This window comes from Osmerus mordax, chromosome 17, assembly GCF_038355195.1.
Source record: "Osmerus mordax isolate fOsmMor3 chromosome 17, fOsmMor3.pri, whole genome shotgun sequence".
NCBI lineage: Eukaryota > Metazoa > Chordata > Actinopteri > Osmeriformes > Osmeridae > Osmerus > Osmerus mordax.
The window spans coordinates 9054104-9072093 of record NC_090066.1 but is presented as its reverse complement, the minus strand read 5'-3'; the positions used below and the strand labels follow the sequence as shown (position 1 = coordinate 9072093).

At 46.9% G+C, this 17990-nt stretch overlaps 1 protein-coding gene and 1 long non-coding RNA gene across 2 annotated transcripts; both read right to left on the bottom strand.

Annotated features, from left to right (window-relative positions):
- Positions 1 to 787: 787 nt before the first annotated feature.
- On the bottom strand, positions 788 to 10469 carry dusp16 (dual specificity phosphatase 16). The gene is made up of 6 exons (XM_067254516.1): positions 10194 to 10469; positions 8246 to 8384; positions 6286 to 6449; positions 5711 to 5870; positions 5358 to 5481; positions 788 to 5057 (listed from the first exon to the last, which is right to left on the bottom strand). Exons 1-6 carry the CDS (start codon positions 10467 to 10469, stop codon positions 3890 to 3892), a joined length of 2031 nt encoding a protein of 676 aa, XP_067110617.1. The 3' UTR covers positions 788 to 3889.
- Positions 10470 to 10549: 80 nt separating this feature from the next.
- Positions 10550 to 17401, bottom strand: LOC136960361 (uncharacterized). The gene is made up of 3 exons (XR_010878833.1): positions 17254 to 17401; positions 15176 to 15316; positions 10550 to 11079 (listed from the first exon to the last, which is right to left on the bottom strand). It is a non-coding gene; the product is annotated as an uncharacterized lncRNA (long non-coding RNA).
- Positions 17402 to 17990: the final 589 nt, after the last annotated feature.

Sequence of the window (17990 nt, the reverse complement as noted above, 5' to 3'; positions counted from 1 at the left end):
CATAGCCTGAAACCAGGGATGTGTCTTCTGGTGAAAATATGACCAATCTTCCCTGGAATCTACAGAGAGGGTCTGAAGGATGTACTAGCACTCATGTTGCTTTTCTGTTGATTGCTTTTGGTGCTTGAGAGATCTTTCCCAACCGAGTCCCTATCTGGAGGCAAGTCATACGAGCGTACTTCAACTGTTACCTCCTCCTACACTGCAATTGGTTTGGATCAAAAATAACCTGCACCCCCTACTAGGATTTAAATCTGGCATCTGGGTTGCTGGAGAAGAAAGAGCTCATGGCACTTAGCAACAGCTGTAGGATCAAATGGCCCCTACTCCCACAGCCTATCATTGGATGACGTTGAACATGCACCCTTAGATATGGTAGTGGTGATAGTGGTAGAGGTCACCTGTATCTACCCTGGTGCAAGGGACACGTCTCTGCATCTCTAGAACAAGGCCTACTTCTGCGGTCATGAAGACAACCATCTGTACCTGTTTGTCATTTCTACAACCTGAATCTCAATCTTTTACAGTTGTTATTCACACAGTAAGGTTGAGTACACTCACAAACAACTGTGTTGAATCAGAGAAGTCTTGGTCAGATTGTCATATCAATGTGTTGCCCATTTATAGAAACTCGGATTTGGGTTTCCAGCACATTGGTTATTTAAATGGGGGTAAATTCACTTTTACACTAGGTTAATTTCATTCTGTAAACAGAGGAATATGCATTTTCCTTTTATGGTGCAAACTAATTGCATATCAAATGAAGCAGACAAAAAATAAGCGCAACTTGAGTACCGTTTCAGATTTTATTTCAACAGTCATCATACATCTAATGCATTATAACTTCATACAACTGTGCACATTGTCAAAAGTAAAGCTAACTATGTTCTCACACAACGCCACAGGCCTACTTGCACACATATTCACACAGGTACCATCTTTTATCTAATATCATACTGTAAGTCCTTTACAAATCCAGTAATCCAGTAGCTAATCAATGGCTTTAATATCTATTGGATAGAAAATATAGAAGTTTGGAATCATCGTTTTAAATTCCAACAAACCAATTACTAGGGTAGAATCAGCTCCCGAAAAGTTGACAAATCGTCATCTTGCTAACTGTGACATGGTTGCCACAAACCCATTTATGATATATCCCTCTACAGTTGAGTTTACATCTGATATTCCATATACCGGTATATTTCACAGCTTTGGAGATAACTTCAAAACGTACAAACATGCTACTTTGCAATTCAAAAAAACCATTCTTCTGTAGAAAAAAACGAGAGAAATCGAATAAAATCATACAAAAACAGGTGAGAGAAGCATACCAGCATCACACACTAGATTTAAAAAGGCACAAGAGGAAGTGAAGCGGTTTGGGACCAGAGAGGTGGTTTTGAGGTCACCCTCTCCAGAGGCTTAAAACTGCCTCGTAGTTTTCCTGAACTTGTCAATCACTCAATTCGAAGCATGCCATCCCCATGACATCACTTCCTTTCCCAATTATCCGTCCCACGCTACCTGCCTACAGGGGTAGCTCCACAATCATTGGGCCGACCATCAGTCAACACTTGTTGGATGTAAGTGCAGGAAATAATACTGCCCTAACAGATGACCAGCACCACACTCCTAATACAGGAAGGATGTGTACAAAGCCAGGAGTACAGTTTACTGATCCCAGAGTGGTCTGAGGATGGGATGAAGGCAACCCACATAGCCTGGGAACTGATATTCCTCCACTCCATCTTACCTCAAGCCCCAGCTGCCAATCCCAGAACCTTCGGCCTAAAATACTTGTCCGATTCATACAATGCTAACTCGACGCACGACAATCCGTCAAATCCATCCCCAAGGGCCTAAACTTGATCTGATCTAATGATATCATAAGACTTGCCATTCGGTCCAGCTTGTCACACACAGAGGAAGGTGTAGGAGTAGAACAGAGGGGGTGAGAAGGGTTAGAACATGGTTCTGTCTAGACAGGGAGTAGGGGGGTGGGACTAGGACTTTGGAACAAAAAAAGTCACTCAAAACCAATTAGAGCCAAGGCTACTCTCACCCAATCAGATTAAAGGGGGGGGGGGGGGGTGGAGTTCTGTAAATAAGATGTCCAGAGAAAGAGAGGATGGTGTACGGACACCTTATTTCTCTCTTTAAAAAAAAACAACCCTTTCCTCTGTGTCACATGTATTGAGTGACTTGTTTGACTGCACAACCAAGTTGTGGGAAGGCCAACAACAGCAAGACAAGCTGTCCTCCTTCACCATCACTGCGCAAGGCAGCCAACTCACTCCAAACCTCTCCAGGACAAGGCATTCAACAGAAAAGATCAAGGTGTTTCTCGTACTGCAGAGCCGCCGTACGCATCGCGGAATACCGTTTCTTTGTACAACGTTCCGTATCTTGCGTCTTATTTGTTGTTTACCCTCTCTGCGTCTAAAGACATTTAGTATTTGCTATGAGGAAACAAAACTGTTGCGGTAATGTATCACCTTAAAGCAAGCAGTTGTAAAAGTGTAAAGGTTCCTGTTGAACACCAACCTATTTGAGCTTTCGGATCTGCTAGCTTGTGGGCATCAAACATACTTGCACATTCACACTCAGAAGCACAGCATCATTCTCTTAAAATGGCCACCAATTTGCTCGTAAAACCAAAAGCTAACTGTTACAATACTTTTCTTTTTTTTCTCAACAAAAACCATTCTCGAACCACAATAGTGCAATATTAAATGTCTAGGATAGACAAATCCTCGTCTGTGAGTGATCTGACCGAGGCATTAACTTTCTATAACCCTATCTTCGTTTAATGTAGTCTTCTATAAAACAATCCTTTGCCATCTTCACCGCTGCTTGTAGGCATGATGCCATCGGACGCAGCTACGATGTTTCGAACAAGAGTTCCAGCCTCTTTCTCAGTAAGAGAACTTTCTTATCCAACTTTCTACCTGTAGGACTCCTGTCCTCATATACCTCTTACCTACCACCAATAACAACACGTCCTGGATCAGCAGCAGTCCTCCGCAGCACATTGAAGTCGCTTGTGTCAGGGAGGGCGAAACTGATCGCAGGACAGTTGCGAATGGCGGGAAATATTGAAAGCTTTCAGCACAGGCATTTCAACCGTTAAACCTTTCCTTCTTTCAAAAACCCTTTCAGACAAATCCATAACCTTTCTCATCATTCACGGGAACTGATCAATAGTCTTTTCTGCTGCTCAAATGAGACCTGAGATTTCAATTGTCAATGAGCTAGACACATAAAAAAAAAAAAGATCACGATTAAAAGGAACCCTCAAATTTGTATCTGTGAGGTACTGGACAGTTTAAACGTTGACGCCATCAGGAGAGGAGAAGACGAAAAGTTAATGTTTCAGATCCAGTTCGACGCCGTGCTTCGTGTAAGGCCCCGGGTTGATAAGAACAAGATCTGGCAGACGTCTAAGGCCCATGAGAATGAAAGAAAATGAAAAACAAACATAGGATGAGCACCACTCATCCTCAAGTCCAAGAAATATCTACCGAACGCTCAGTCCTCAGTGAAACAACAGTCTAAGAGTGTACAGTACGTGTACGTGGCTGTGTGGGTCCGCTTCGTCACATTCAGTAACACACAGCTGCTCCAAGTCCGAGTTAAGCACTCTACTACATTTATGGCCAACTGTCGGCAAAAACGAAAAGTACACAAAAGCGCCACAAGACCAGTTCAAGGTTGTGTCCCATGTGGGATATATATTGTTGGTTGGGTCCAAAAAAACGCAAAGTTCATTCCCAACGCAATGAGGGAGTGATCTTCGAATTTGACCAAATCTTTCAGGAGGATTTGGGTGAGGGGGTGGAGGTTGGAGGCACACAGTGTACAAGACGTTCCCGTCTCTCCGTGCGCCCCCTCAGGACACCTCGATGATCTCCATGCTGCCCGAGAAGCTCGACTGGCTGCCCACCTTCCCCAGCTCCTCCCTGGAGCGGCTCTCCGACATCCCGTCCCCGAACTCCATCTGGCAGCTGCGGCGCTTCAGCTGCTTCTCGAAGGTGCTCTCCTCGTGCCAGCTCCGCCGCGAGTCGCCCCGGTCGCCGCTCTTCTGCCGCCCGCGCCGCCGCACCGCCTCGAAGCCCTGGCTGCAGCTGTACGCCGCGTAGCCGCCGCCGCTGAGGATGGCCGAGGTGGAGTAGAAGCGCGTGGACTCGGAGGAGAGGTACCAGCCGCCGGCCAGGGAGGACGTGGAGACGGTGACGGGCCCCAGCAGGATGTCCGAGTGCCAGCCCTTCAGGGCCCCTCCGCCCGGGCCGGGCTTGGCCAGTTGCTGCTGGCTCCGGGACAGGCCCAGCAGAAAGCTGGTAGTGTGGGGGCTCTCCTCCATGCTGCCGCTGCGGTGGAGCTGGTGGGAGCAGCTGAGAGGTGGGGGTGGAGGCTTGGGGGCGCTGGGCAGCTTGGCGGTGCTGGAGGTGGTAGGGGCAGCAGGGGTGACCGGGGCTGGGCCGTCCACCTGCTCCTTGTCGGGGCTCTGCTCCGGGGTGGACTGCTCTGACACCTCTTCCACTGGGGAGAACTGGCAGGGCTTGCTGGCGGGCTCCTTGAAAGCGGACGGTTTGTAGTACTCCTGGGCGTCCCCTGCTCCAGGGTGAGGGACGAACGCCCGCAGGGGGACGCTGCTCCCCGGCTCCCCGTACGACTTGATGTCCAGGGAGAAGGAGCGCTTGAGCCTGGCGCTGTCCTCAGAGCCTTCAGGCAGCTGCAGGCTACAGAGGGCCTGGGCCAGGAGATGGTCTTCCGGGAGGTCAGCCAGCACGCAAGGCAGGGTCAGGGGCTCCAACATGGACAGCTCCAGGGGGACTGGGGGCTCCTGGGGGCCCAGGAGCTCCGCAAGGTCCGTTGGCTCCTGGGGGTCCCCAACCCCCTCTTGCTGGTCCACGGGGGGCTCAGCGGCCTCCTCTGATTGGAGGACCTTCAGCTTGGCCTCAGGCTCCTGGGGACTTTTGATCTTCTTCTCAAAGTCCAGAAGCTGTCCCAGGAAGTTGAAGTTGGGGGAGATGGTGGGTCTTTTCTCCTTAACGAACCTAGCGAGGGAAACACAGAAGACCACACTAATGGGTGAGGTTGTCGTAGCTACCGACTTGAGAGCTGGATTCTCACTGTGGTTCCTAGGGTTTCTTAGTGGGCACCAGAATGTATGTTTTAATCGGCAGTGACACAAAGGCCAGTGTAATTAGAGGTCATCTCAGGATTGGTGGCGATTAGGGCGTACCATTAGTATTGTCATCTCCCATAACGGGAGAGGGGACACCTCAGGGATGACATTCCATGCTAAAAAGGAAGCTGACTCGTATATATTGAATAGCGTGTGTGTCTGCGTTCACCTGTATGCCTCGTCCAAGGACATGTCCATTCTCTTCATAATGTAGGCGATGGCAATGGTGGCCGATCTGGAGATTCCAGCCAGACAGTGGACCAGGACCCTGGCATTTGACACTTTTGCTTTCTCTGGAAGAGACATATCTGTTCAGTGTCTGTTCAGGCCAGTGAGAATACATAGTCTTATCTGACAGTTCACCTTTCTATGTAAAACTGCAAAATTCTATTTTCATCTCAGTGGAAAATATAGTACACTAATTAGGAATGTCCTTAAGATGTAAGTTTGCAAAGCATCGCAAATAGAGGCAATTCTCCCTTCGGTCATCAATCTTAAACCCATAATGCTTTGCGGGCTGACCTATGAACTCCACGGATCTGTCCAGCCACGGCAGGATCTTCTCACAGAAGCTGTCGTTGACAGGAACACGCAGGAAGTGGGACTCGGGGATGAAGTCCGGCTTGGGGCAGGTGTTACTGGCATTTAGGACGTAAGCAATGTCGTTCTGCTGCATCAGCTCCTGCAGGCAGACAAAGGGATGAGGGGTCATTACAACTTGTTATTTGACTTGTTTTGAGTGTCACATTTCACCTCATCCACATAAGTGGTTGAAAAGCCATTGTGGGTTCACATGAATATAAAACAAAAAACATTGAGACAATGTATTCATTTTAGCCTTTTGATGGAAGGCAGCTTAAACACGAAAGGGTGGGGCTTAAACATGAAAGGGTGGGGCTTAAACATGAAAGGGTGGGGCTTAAACAGGAAAGGGTGGGGGGCTTAAACATGAAAGGGTGGGGCTTAAACATGAAAGGGTGGGGCTTAAACATGAAAGGGTGGGGCTTAAACAGAAAAGGGTGGGGCTTAAACATGAAAGGGTGGGGCTTAAACATGAAAGTAAACTAATTGAAGGCTGGAAGCTTCCGCCGGGGAACCTTGTTGAGCACGTCTCTCTGGCAGCCCAGGTAGAGGTGAGGCAGGATGCGTGTGGGCCCCACGTTGGTGACGGGCAGGCAGGGCTGGGAGATGCAGGACGGCACCAGTGTGGACTTGCCCTCACACAGGCCAGGGAAGTGGTGGGAGAACTCTGCGAATCCACCTGGAACCCCCAAACACACATAGACATTATGGCCCTCATTCGGAAGTCAAGGAAGTTCCCTCATCTAAAGTTTGTTTTGGAGTACAGGGCTAGGAGATTTCAGTGGCAGAAGGGTTTAGATGGTAATATTGGAGAAAAACTCAAAAGAATAATGTTTTGGGGGGGCTTTCTGCACTTTTTTTGTACGCTAAAACACAGAACCTTGACCTTATCAATCAATCCATCTCTGGAGGAGTGTGGTCCGAGGCGAAGGCGTTCGGAGTTGACCTTTACACAAACTACTTAGAACACAGCCACCCTGCCGCAGCTTGCCAAGCGTTGCCTGGCAACCCGCTTGACTGGAGGCTCTCCAGCTACGCCTCACCACCCTCGGAGCAGGTCCTCCACGACGACTCGACTGAGAAATGGTCCTCAGGCACTCTGCCGAGCCACAGAAGAACCTGGTTAGCGCCGGTTTGCCTCCCCTCACACACAGGGATGAGACATGCTGGCCACTGTTGGCAAACATTTACATAAAAATAGGCCACTAAAGGGATATTTTTTTTTTTTGGGGGGGGGGGGGGTGTCGGGTCGTAAAGGAGGGTCCTGGATTGTTTTTAAGAAGTCATGTCTTACGAAAATGCTCAAGAAAACAGTACATAGAGACATTAAATTTACACTGTACAGTTCGTAAAACAAACAAATATCACGTCATTGGTATGAAGTCAATGGGGTAAAAATAGAACCCATAGAATTTCAACAGCTGAGGAAAAAAAAAAAAGATGGTTCCACAGCAGGTTATATTTAAAAGGGCCATGGGAGAGGTCAGAGGTTACTGTCACGGTGTGGGGAGTTGATCCTCTCTCTCATATCCCATCTTCCCCTCTTTCCCAACTTCCTCAATCAGCCTGTCACAACACTGGATGGCTGAGCAGAAGTGCTCGCTTCCACAGCAGTGACATTTCAATCTATTGTTTATCCAAGTTTCAAGGACAACTGCAGAAGTGTCCACTTTTCCCCGGCCCAGGGTTACGTGAGTGCCGAGGGCTGTCCTGTTAGACTCGTACCCCATCCTCTGTTTTTATGTTGAAACGAATAAACAAATAATTGTAAAACGAGTAATACCAATTTAGCGGGTTCAGGTTGGTGTATATTTGAATAGGATAAAGTGTCATTTCCATAGTGAATATGAAACCTTTGATTAACGTATAAAATCACAGGTTTGTTATTCAAAGTGCAACGGGAAGTCCTATGAGGATATGATACCAATGAGGAACCATACAGTACCAATTGTACCTCATAAATGCACTCAATTTACAAAAATGAACTAAAAGAAGAAGAACATGAACTCATTCTAGGCCTTTCAAAGTCAGCTGTGATTAACTGTCGGCTCACAAGTTTCCAAAGTTCCTGAGTCAAGAATCTCCAGAATCTACTCCGAGGCTTGTACTAACTGACATTAGATATGGACAACAAACTTAGTACGGAGCTCATCAATTTTTTTTAAATTGCGGAACCAATCTACAGCCGTGATGACGCATGTTTTTTGTGCGCCGCACAGCAATTGCTCTTTTCTCACAGGATCAGTCATCGGTGCCGAGCACATACGTGGTGAGCGTGACTAAGCGAGTGGGAGTGACGTGTGTTTGTGAGAGGGTGAGCCGAGAGCTGCAATGCTACGTATGTCACCGGCCAGGTTCTCATAGCTGGTAAGGGAAGGTGGAGGGGGAGTGGGGCTGGGGGAGTGGGGCAGGGGGGGGGGGGGGGGGGTCAGGGATTGGACGGGGGGCCAGGGAGGTGGGCGAGGCTGACTCTACCTGAGAGCAGGTGGACCGATGGGAAGCTTCGCTCCAGCTTGGCCAATAGGACACTCAGAAAGGCCTCGGAGGCCAGGGAGGAGGGGTCAGAGGAACTCTGGTCGTACACCACCACCTCCTGCCCACCCTGGAGCTCCAGCTGGAACACACACACACACACATACACACACACACACACCACACAAACAAAAAGGAACAGTTAATCATACAGTAGTTTTAATCAGCAATGTGTGAGTCAGCGACATAATAACAGACAGGAGGGCTGAAAGGAGATTAAAAAACATGATCAACACAGGCTGAGGTCAGAAGTATGTCAGTCAAGCTTCCTCTTGAACATAAACACACACACACCTCTTTTATCACTCCTCAGCTCGCTCTAAACAACCACAACTCAAAAAGTGTGTTGCCAAACAGCTCTGATGTAAAACACACACATTCTCTCCAGATATGAAGACTGGAACGGCATAAACATTCATCACAGAACTAAACTTTGGCAACATGTTTGACAGTGTTCTCATTAAAAGTAGGACAACATACACACACAGACAAATATTTAATCAAACATACAAATCAAACATTTCAGCCAGTGACCTACTTCCTTGTTTGATTATTGCCATTGCGACATCGCTGTAATCCCAGCCAATCAGAACAAACAGACCCACATAACGGCCTCGGTCAGCACTTTCAGGGCCATTAGCCAGACAGACAGACCCCCCACCCACACACACACACACAGACACACACACGCTTGGCTGGGCCCACTGACATCACACACCCTGGGCACCAACACTCCCAGACATTGGAGATCGCCCAACATAACAGCTTGCTCTGCCTATCCTGTTACCTGGTCTTTCACAGCGGCCTGCTCCAGGCTCTGTGGCAAGTATGATATAAGCCGCCAGGAGGTCTAGCGGTTGGAGTGAGACAGTGAGTTATGACCATTGTGGTTTTATGGTTCTAATCTAGGCTGGGGAATATCATTCAGACTGCCCTTGAGCACACCTGACCTGAATAGCTGGAGTTAAAATTGACGGCTAAGAATAGATGCTGTTTGTGTTGTGAGGCTTAGCTCTAAGCGGTGTAATTTTCCACTATTGCTGACATACAACGGTTGCGTGGACCTGCGCGTCTGTCATCGTCTCGTTATTAGCCTAATCTGCTCGTGTTGGTGCACAATCCGTGAGCAACAACTGCTTTGAAATGAATATCCAAAAGAACCACGCGTGACTTCCCCCTAGACAGGGAATGGTGACCACATCGAGTTACCTCACTGACGCTCCCGTTTCCCACGGCAGCAAGTTCTTTATCAAATTTAAAAGAAAGAATCTACAGAATTATAAGAAAAAAGTGCTAGTTATTATTGTTTCTTTCACAGAACACAAAAAACGTGATCCCTTTCTGGATAGATTTTTTGTTGACATTTGATAGGAGAGGGAGACGCAGGTGCAGTCACCAAGCGACCCCCCCCCCTCCCCTCTCCCCCCCCCCCTCCCCTCTCCCCCCCCCCTCCCCCCTCTCCCCCCCCCCCCCCCCTCTCTATGACCACATCCAGAACATGGGGACAGGGCCACTGTGGCTTGGCAGGCCTTCCAAGTTCAACACACTCACCAGGAAACTGTACTTTCTCTAACTCGTCGCACACGGAATTAATTACAGCTTGCATTCGTAGGAAAATGTTGCCTCAGTAATAAAAAAGAGCAGACAGACATCTTTAAATCGTTTTTTTTCCTCGAGCGTGACGCCAAGCCGCCAAAAAAAAAAAAAAGGGAGGACTGAATTTTACAACTTGCAAAAATACATCTTCGTAAAAACATAATATATATCTGTAACGGCGCTATTATTGAAATTTCTTTCGGATCGAGACAAAGTCCAGGGGGGGGGGGGAGTACCGCGCACGACTGCTTTCTGTCACGTGGCTGGGTTAGGGAAGCACCGTGGGGCCGCTTACCTTCTTCTTGGCGGAGTGCTGGAGCAGCTCGGCGATCTGCACCTTGTCCTGCTGCAGCCTCCTCTTCATCAGCTTGGAGCAGTTGACGTTGACCGCCTCCAGGATGTGCGAGCAGTTGTAGTCCACGAAGGGCCTGCTGTCGATCAGCAGCACGCGGTCCAGCCCCCCCTCCAGCAGAGACACCAGCCCCTCCGCCCCGATGGGCCGCACCGCGCCGGCACCGAACCCGGCGCCCCCCCCTGGCCCGACCGGCGTGCCCGCGGGACACTCCGACATGACGGACGCTTCTCTCCTCGTTCCCCCCGACGACGCCGACGACGCCCCCCCGCCCTCCTCCTCTTCCTCCTCCCTCCTCCTCCTCCTCCTCCTATTCCTCCCGGGCTGGCGGTCCAGCGCAGTGACGCAGCCTGGCGACGGCCCTCAGGACATGAAGAGCTCCATTGTGTCGGCCGGGTATGATGTCATCCTGATGGCGCTTGGCAGCCGTGAGGCCGGGCCAAAGAGAGAGCGAGAAACAGAAAGAGAGAGAAACAGAAAGAGAGAGAGAGAAAAAAAAGGGAGGCCTCTCTCTGGCCCTGAAAGACTGAAAACCCAAACCCCCACTATCTTTCTTGCGCCTCCGTTTGCGAGATTGTGTGTGTCTGTGTGTCCTTGTGACCGAGTATGTGTGTGTGTGTGTGTGTGTGTGAGTTCCTAACGGTGTGTCCACAACAGTCCAATTCTGTGGGTAAAGGAGGTTTTCGGGGGGGGGTGTGGAGAGGGGGGAGAGCGGTCTCTTTCACACCATCGCACGGGTGGGACAAAGGGGGGCTTTTCTCCTGGCCTGTGTGACGATTACATCATCCTGCACCTCACTCCTTGTCTTCATGCTTAAGTGGTTATCAGCCTGGGGAGAGAAAGACAAAAAGGACATAGGAGAGATTTTTATTCACAATCGGCATGGAGCCTTCACTTTCAGTTTCTTCTATCAAGCCAAAAGCTCTGAATGCTCATACAAAAAAAGGAACTTCAAGAGTTTGTAGTTAGAGGAACTTTCGAACTTTCTTGAATTCATAAGTCATGACAAAGTCTTTTTCTCATCCTATGAGATGATTGTTCAGAGGATCCAAAATTCCCAGCACGATATGTTTGTACGTGTGCGTTATGTGTGTGTAAATGTGTGTTTTGGAAGGCAGAAGGGTAACACCAACTTCTCATAAAAGAATCCCAGTCTTGTCGCTAGCTGAGTCACAGAGCAGCACCGCGAGCGGAGGAAATTCCCTCGTGCCGTAAAACGAGCAGTTACATCCAGACGAGTCGGGCAGAAATTTCCCTCAAACTTGTTCTTCCGTGTTCAGACCACCCACAGAGGACAATAAAACAGATATTTTGACAGGCCTATTCATACCAAGTGCTAGAAATTATATATTTTCATTGAAAGGGTCAGTTGCCTGCGATCCCCTACCACAAATCTGTCACACCTCGACCACATCAAGTGTCTCTCCAGACACAACATTCACTGTTCGAGATTCCACGATCTCCCAGTTTCTTATCCAAGTTGCTCCCGCATTCCTCTGATCAATACAGCCCTCCCAGACAGCCTGCTCCAGACTGTCTGGGGGGTTTCTGGGAGACATTCCCCTACCCTGTGTGAAATGTACACAGGCACAGACGATCAAAACTCATCTTGTACCAGCCATTTTACTAAGAACAACCAGCTATTACCAATAAGACAGTAGGGTGAAAACCCTTTTCGTAAAATCAAGGCTCAGAGCACAACGTCCTTGAAAAATAGATCCAAACTGAATTTAGGAAATCTTCGTCTTGATCCGATTCAAGCAGCAGACGTGTTGTACACAATTACTTCAGATGGTTGTCGTATATATATATTTTTTGACAACATAGTTAGGGGATTTCTGGTCATATTTACGAGAGTAGAGACCTGAGGGAGAGAGAAAGAGGAGGGCACAGCACACAGGTGTGAGTTACACAAGCACATGTGTGTGTGTGTGTGTGTGTGTGTGTGTGTGTGTGCCAAGGCAAGATAAGTCAAACTCTAGCGCCTAGGGCCAACACCAGGCCTCTTCTATCTAGGGCAGGATCACACCTGAGCACGGCGCCACCTGCACAGCCACGTCAGAGCCCCTGTGTGGGCGTTGCGTCCACCATTTCTAATCATCAGCTTCCTCCATGAAAATCTGAATAGGAGTCATTGACCTAGAATCTTAACCGGGAGATGACACCAACGGGAGCCTATCTTTAGAGCGATGGATTTGTGTAGCAGAAATAACCGGCATTTACAGGTTGGACCGGCGTTTAATTTCGACGTGACAAATAGACAGCCACGTGTTTGAGCAGGTGGGCCTCAAACCGAATTGCAGGCGTATTCCTTGATGGTGTGATGTCGAACTGTGGGCACGTGTTTTTTTGGGTCGCATGCAACTGGGAGGCTTGAGAGATCCAGCCACGGCCTTTCTTCTCCTGGTTTCCCCGGTCGTCCTCCCATCATGCAGTGGGGCGAAACGATCTTCAGGAGCCTCCCGTTCTGCATGACCTGCTGGGTCACCGTGGGGTGGGGCCAGAAACACGAGAGCGCAAAGGATCATGATCATGGGCCGCTTCTTACAGCCTCCAGGAGATCCCAAACGATGAGCAAATCATTTCCATCACTGGATCTCCAATGAGAAAAAAAAGAAGGGGGCTGGACCATTCTCCGATTTCCAGCCCGACTAGAAAGCTTGGGTGACTCAGACATGCTCAAATCTCCTGTACAATGGAGAGCTAATTACAGGCTTAAAGGATGAATGGCCATGTGAAGACCATTATCAGATTCATCGCATCAACCCGTTTCTTGCCGGCCTAAGTGTGACTTTCTCTTTCAAAGTTTTGCCTTAAATAAAAACATTTTCCGTGGCATAAGTAGTGCTACGAAAGGTAATTGGCAATGTTGGTACTTGGTGTCCAGTCCAATGAGAACGCCTTGTCCTGCAAGGGCAAAGTGACTCAAATCACAGTCAATTACAGACTGGAAAGTGATTTGAGAGGCTTGACCTTCCAGATGATGTAGCCCCACCGGCAAAACTGAAGTTATCGGTTTAGCCAAATGGTTTTTAAAGGTACTTGCAGAAGGTATGCTGGAAGCGAACGCCACTGCTCGTTTGCAAGTGAAAGTTCATACGCCGATTGAACCTCTCTGCAGTGATAGAAGGCAATAACAGGACTTTGCCCTGTGTCTGACATCAAAAGGCCACCAGATTAAAATATGTGAAAATTAAATAGCCAGCCACATGTGAGACTGGCTTAGCTGACCGACCCTGCCTGTGCCAGCGATTTTGACTTTTAAAGAGACAGAGCCCTTTCCAAGTTGGCTTTCGGGACACGACTCACATGGCCTGCTTTGCCCTTCACATACAGAGAGCTGAAAGTGTTGCCTGGTTGCCCGTGTCAATGCCCACTGTTGCAGAACGTTCTGTGGTATCATTCACCTCGATGCTGATATCATTGCGTGTCGAAAACGACAAAGAAAAACACCTTCAAGCGTTTCCTAACGTAAAATACACATCAGCCCTCGTGTCACATGACCCATTCTTCTCATTTCGCACCGGCGTCCATATGGCCTCATTTCTGTATCTGCACTGCGTCAGACGTTCCCAGATGTTTCTGCTCTTGACTGTAAAAGATGATCATGGTAACGGCGCCATTACATTCTCAGGTTGCTCAGCCTCCTTCATCTTCTGTCACACGCTAATTCCACCAGCCACTTCAATGGCCCACCTGATTCAGCCTACCGACCGTGGGGAGAAAAAAGACCCCATGACTAAAACGGAAGGAATCCACAGGCCCAAAACCATAGCCACATGATATAGAGACCGACTTAGACTTTGCCTCCATCGAAGTCGGGGTATAGGAAACCAAATCTGTGACTGAAAAGGAGAGCCAAGACTCCCAAACAGGAACACCTTGATGTCCCGTCTCATGACGGCGTACTGGGTTACACCCCAATTTTGATCAATATTATATTCTCCGGTCTCCTAGCATCTTGTAATACCTGACACAAAAAAAACAGCCCAGGGTGAAATGTAAGGTCTACTGAACTGTTGTTGCTCAAGGTGTAGGTGTGGGCATGGCACACTCCAGGAAAGAAACAAAAAAAGAAAAACATCTTGGCTTGGCCTGTGACACACTACGAGAGGAATACATTATGTCTGTAAAACCCTGTAATGGGCATTTCTCTGTTTTGAATGTACACAGAAAAAGTCCCTTTGATTTCCTCTGTTTTGATTGTCACATCCAAAATGGCGAGGACCTTAAAAAAGGGAACAGATTTTATGATGTCTGCCATGGCCATTGTAGTATGTCTTTATGAACATGGACTTTCACACTTTAAAGACTCTTTCAGGCAATAAGGAAAGCTTCAGATTCCTCGTCATCGTATTTGAAAACAACTTCAGCGGTTAAGGCGTGAAATGTGTAATTATGCTGCAAATGCAATTTTAAAATAATTTACTGTTGGCTTAAAAAAAAAATATATATATATATATATTGAAAAATCTTATGCCAGACATCACACCCAAGCTGCCTGTTTTCTCACCCTGCTATATAACTTTTACAAATGGGCTTGTTTCTTGACAGATTCTTCCATTTGTGAATGTCATAAAGAACATGCTTACGCTTTCTTCCTCTCAGGGTGTGAACAACACAGGCTGAATGGACCCATCTCTCGTAAGTCTAAAATTCCCCACGCCGAGACGCCTTTGCCTCGCAAACAATTGGTGAAAGTGCTTGTTAAACTTGAAACGCTTTTCATCAAGAACAAAGGTAACATCTCTCCTAAGCTGTCATCTTTGCTTCACAATTGTCTCTAACATCCGTTCCACTATTCCCATAGGCATCTAAGCCCACTAATCCCTAATCCCATTCGTCTTTTAAGAGTGCTTTCAATAAGTCACTAAAAAGAAGAATTCCATATGATATATCAAAGTAAGAGAAGAAAAGGTTCTTACTTTGCCAATGGTCTTCAGCTATGCGGATGCTAGAGAGTAGTAGCTACAGTGGTGTATCCAGTCAGTAACCTAACAGGTCACTAAAACGACTTTAAGAGTAACCCTTGGGGAGGCCAGATCCCTTATATAAGGCACACATATCTGTGGATGGAAAAAAAAGAAAGCGTCGGGTTTAAATTGGGAAGCGCTCTTTCAGCGCTATGTCACACCCCATTCCTGGCCCGCTGCCCGTCACTATTAAGAGCCCCCCGCTTCCTTCCCCCCCCCCCCACCCCCCCAGAGCGTGTTCCTATCCAGCCCACTTCCACCGCCGACAGTGGCTGCGAGGCCTGTTTGGATAACACAGTTCCCCCTTTATCAAAGGTCCATAGCATTTAACCTTGTCTGATAAGCGTAAGTTTGAGGAAGCGGGGCAGGCGGTTGGACTCCCTGTTTACAGAAGTCAAGCAGGCCTCTCAGGTGTTTTTGGAGAGATGTGTCGTCCGTGTCCAGAAGATGACGCAGAGCTCTGGTTTTAGTGTCTCTATTAGTTCCACATCAAGTCAGGCTGAACTTTTAAAGAGGGGGGAGGGGGGGGGGGGGGAGCCATCTGAAATGTGAAAACCAGTCATGATATGTTTATAGGATAGGGTGCGTTGTGTTCCTAATTGTGTACAACCATGCTGTAAATATGGTGCTACAGTGACAGCCACTTAAAGTCACAGTGAACAATGCAGTCATCTGAGTTTTTCATTAGCTTCCTTTGTCAATACATGTTGGGCAAATGTAAATGTGCTAAATGTAAGTGTAAACTGTAAACAAGAAGGACCCATTTGTCTTCATTGGTTGTTCCTAAACCGTAGACAACTGGTGTGTCTGTAATCCATTCAAATTGGAAAAATAAACGAGTATATTTGTATTTCCAGGGCATTTCTTTGTAGATGGCCTGACACGTCTCTCTCAATGCCCCTCATATTGTGAAAAACTGTTTAATATTTCTCTATTAAGAGGACAGTGGTGTTCACTGGTTCTTAACCTACCTCAGTTAATGTACACACATCGTAGCCAGGCTGATATTTCGAGGTGTTACCTATGTGTTCATGGTGATGTCACAGCGACAGTTAAGGCACTAGATGCATCTTCAAAACCTCACGTCTGTTTCTTACTCATCTGATGTCCTCTCAGTAACAGTGCATGTCCATTCCTTCAGCACCCCACGCTGAGAATGACCTACATGTGATCATGGCATCTTGTCCTTATCGTTTTCCAAGATAAAAACAGCCCTGACATATCAGATCCATGGCATATCATCAAGTCAAACTGTAGGGTATCTAACTAGATTGCTTTCATCTGACCCCTAGAGACACTGAAATAGGTTGGTAGCCGAAATATAGGACTCACCGTAACCATTACAACATCCTGGTTATCCCCTACATATATTTTACCGTATAACATACTAATTACTATTTATACAATTAATGGAATCTGTGTGAAGGCATAGGCCTGGTTTATTTGTACTAGTGAGCATGTAGCTTGATAGTCAAATTGGTTATTCCACATTGAAATGTCAATCAATCGCTGACAGCTTCTTCGTAGAATACTACACATGGTTTCAGTTCTTTCTTTATTCTGTTTGGCACCTAATGAATAAATTCCCTATTGATTTGAGTTTTTATATCTAAATCACAATTTAAGCTTATTTCGCTTAGTTGGAAGAATTTACCCTGTTAAAATGTTTTTTTAATTTGTGGAAACATCACAAAAACGTTTTACATGTTATTCAACAGTGAGCTTTTGGTTAAAGTAACTTTTTTTCTATACCTTACGTAGAGTGAGTCACTGTGGGCACTCGCGGATACACTGTTTCCCTAAACGACTCACTGACATTTTCTAGTTCGATGATACAAATCCGGTGTCAGTACAATTCACTTGAACGTTGTGGCTGTTGTCGCTTTTCTATCGCAAATGTATATCGTCAGCCACCGATTCGTACATTGTGTTACTTTCTGATTCAAAGCCCGACACATGGGAAAGTCCGTAAGTTACAGGCCCTGTTGCGAGATACTGAATTGGTCATTAGAAACTTATCTGAAACTCACCGTTAAGAGAAATATCCGTCCCAAAGAACATTTCACAATCCAGTCATCTTTCGCAGGAAAATGTTTAGCTTGGTTTCATTAGGAATAATCAAAAGTAAAGACAAAAGTAAAGTAGAAGAAAAGATTCACTGGTTAGTAAACTTCAACCATAGAGATGAGGTCATTGGGATAAAAATAAAAGGATGGCGTCATATGAAACCAGCCCAACTTCGAATGAACGGGGAGCCTTAAAGAAACAAAAGCATCTATATAACCATGATCTCACTTCATATTTTATGAATTAGTATTAAATTATTACTGAAACATGTATCCTGCCCGTATCTACTAATACGTAAATGCAGTTCTTATGTAATTTATAACTTTGTATAGAACGCTTGGATAAGTAGGCGGGGCCTACCAAAGTACACTCGGGCAGTATTCAAATGACCTGCTAACTCACAGTGACTTACTTTCTTGGAAAGTGTCCAAGTTGTTAACCCTTCATGCCATACGTTTCCTAGCTGAGCTCCTTCTCTCGTTCTTTCTCTTTCTTGCTCAGTCAGAACTGCATTTTGTAGCAGTGTTTTTCTTGGATGTATTGTACGTGGTGAAAAGGCCTGAAATCAATTCACACGTTAGTTTCCTGCTCTTATGCCTTAAAGTTATCTTGATTATATTCAGGTTTTTCAAATACAAGTTGTTCTCTGACTTGGCGAACAAAGCTAATTCTTCCCTAGGAAATATATGGGTGCATACAG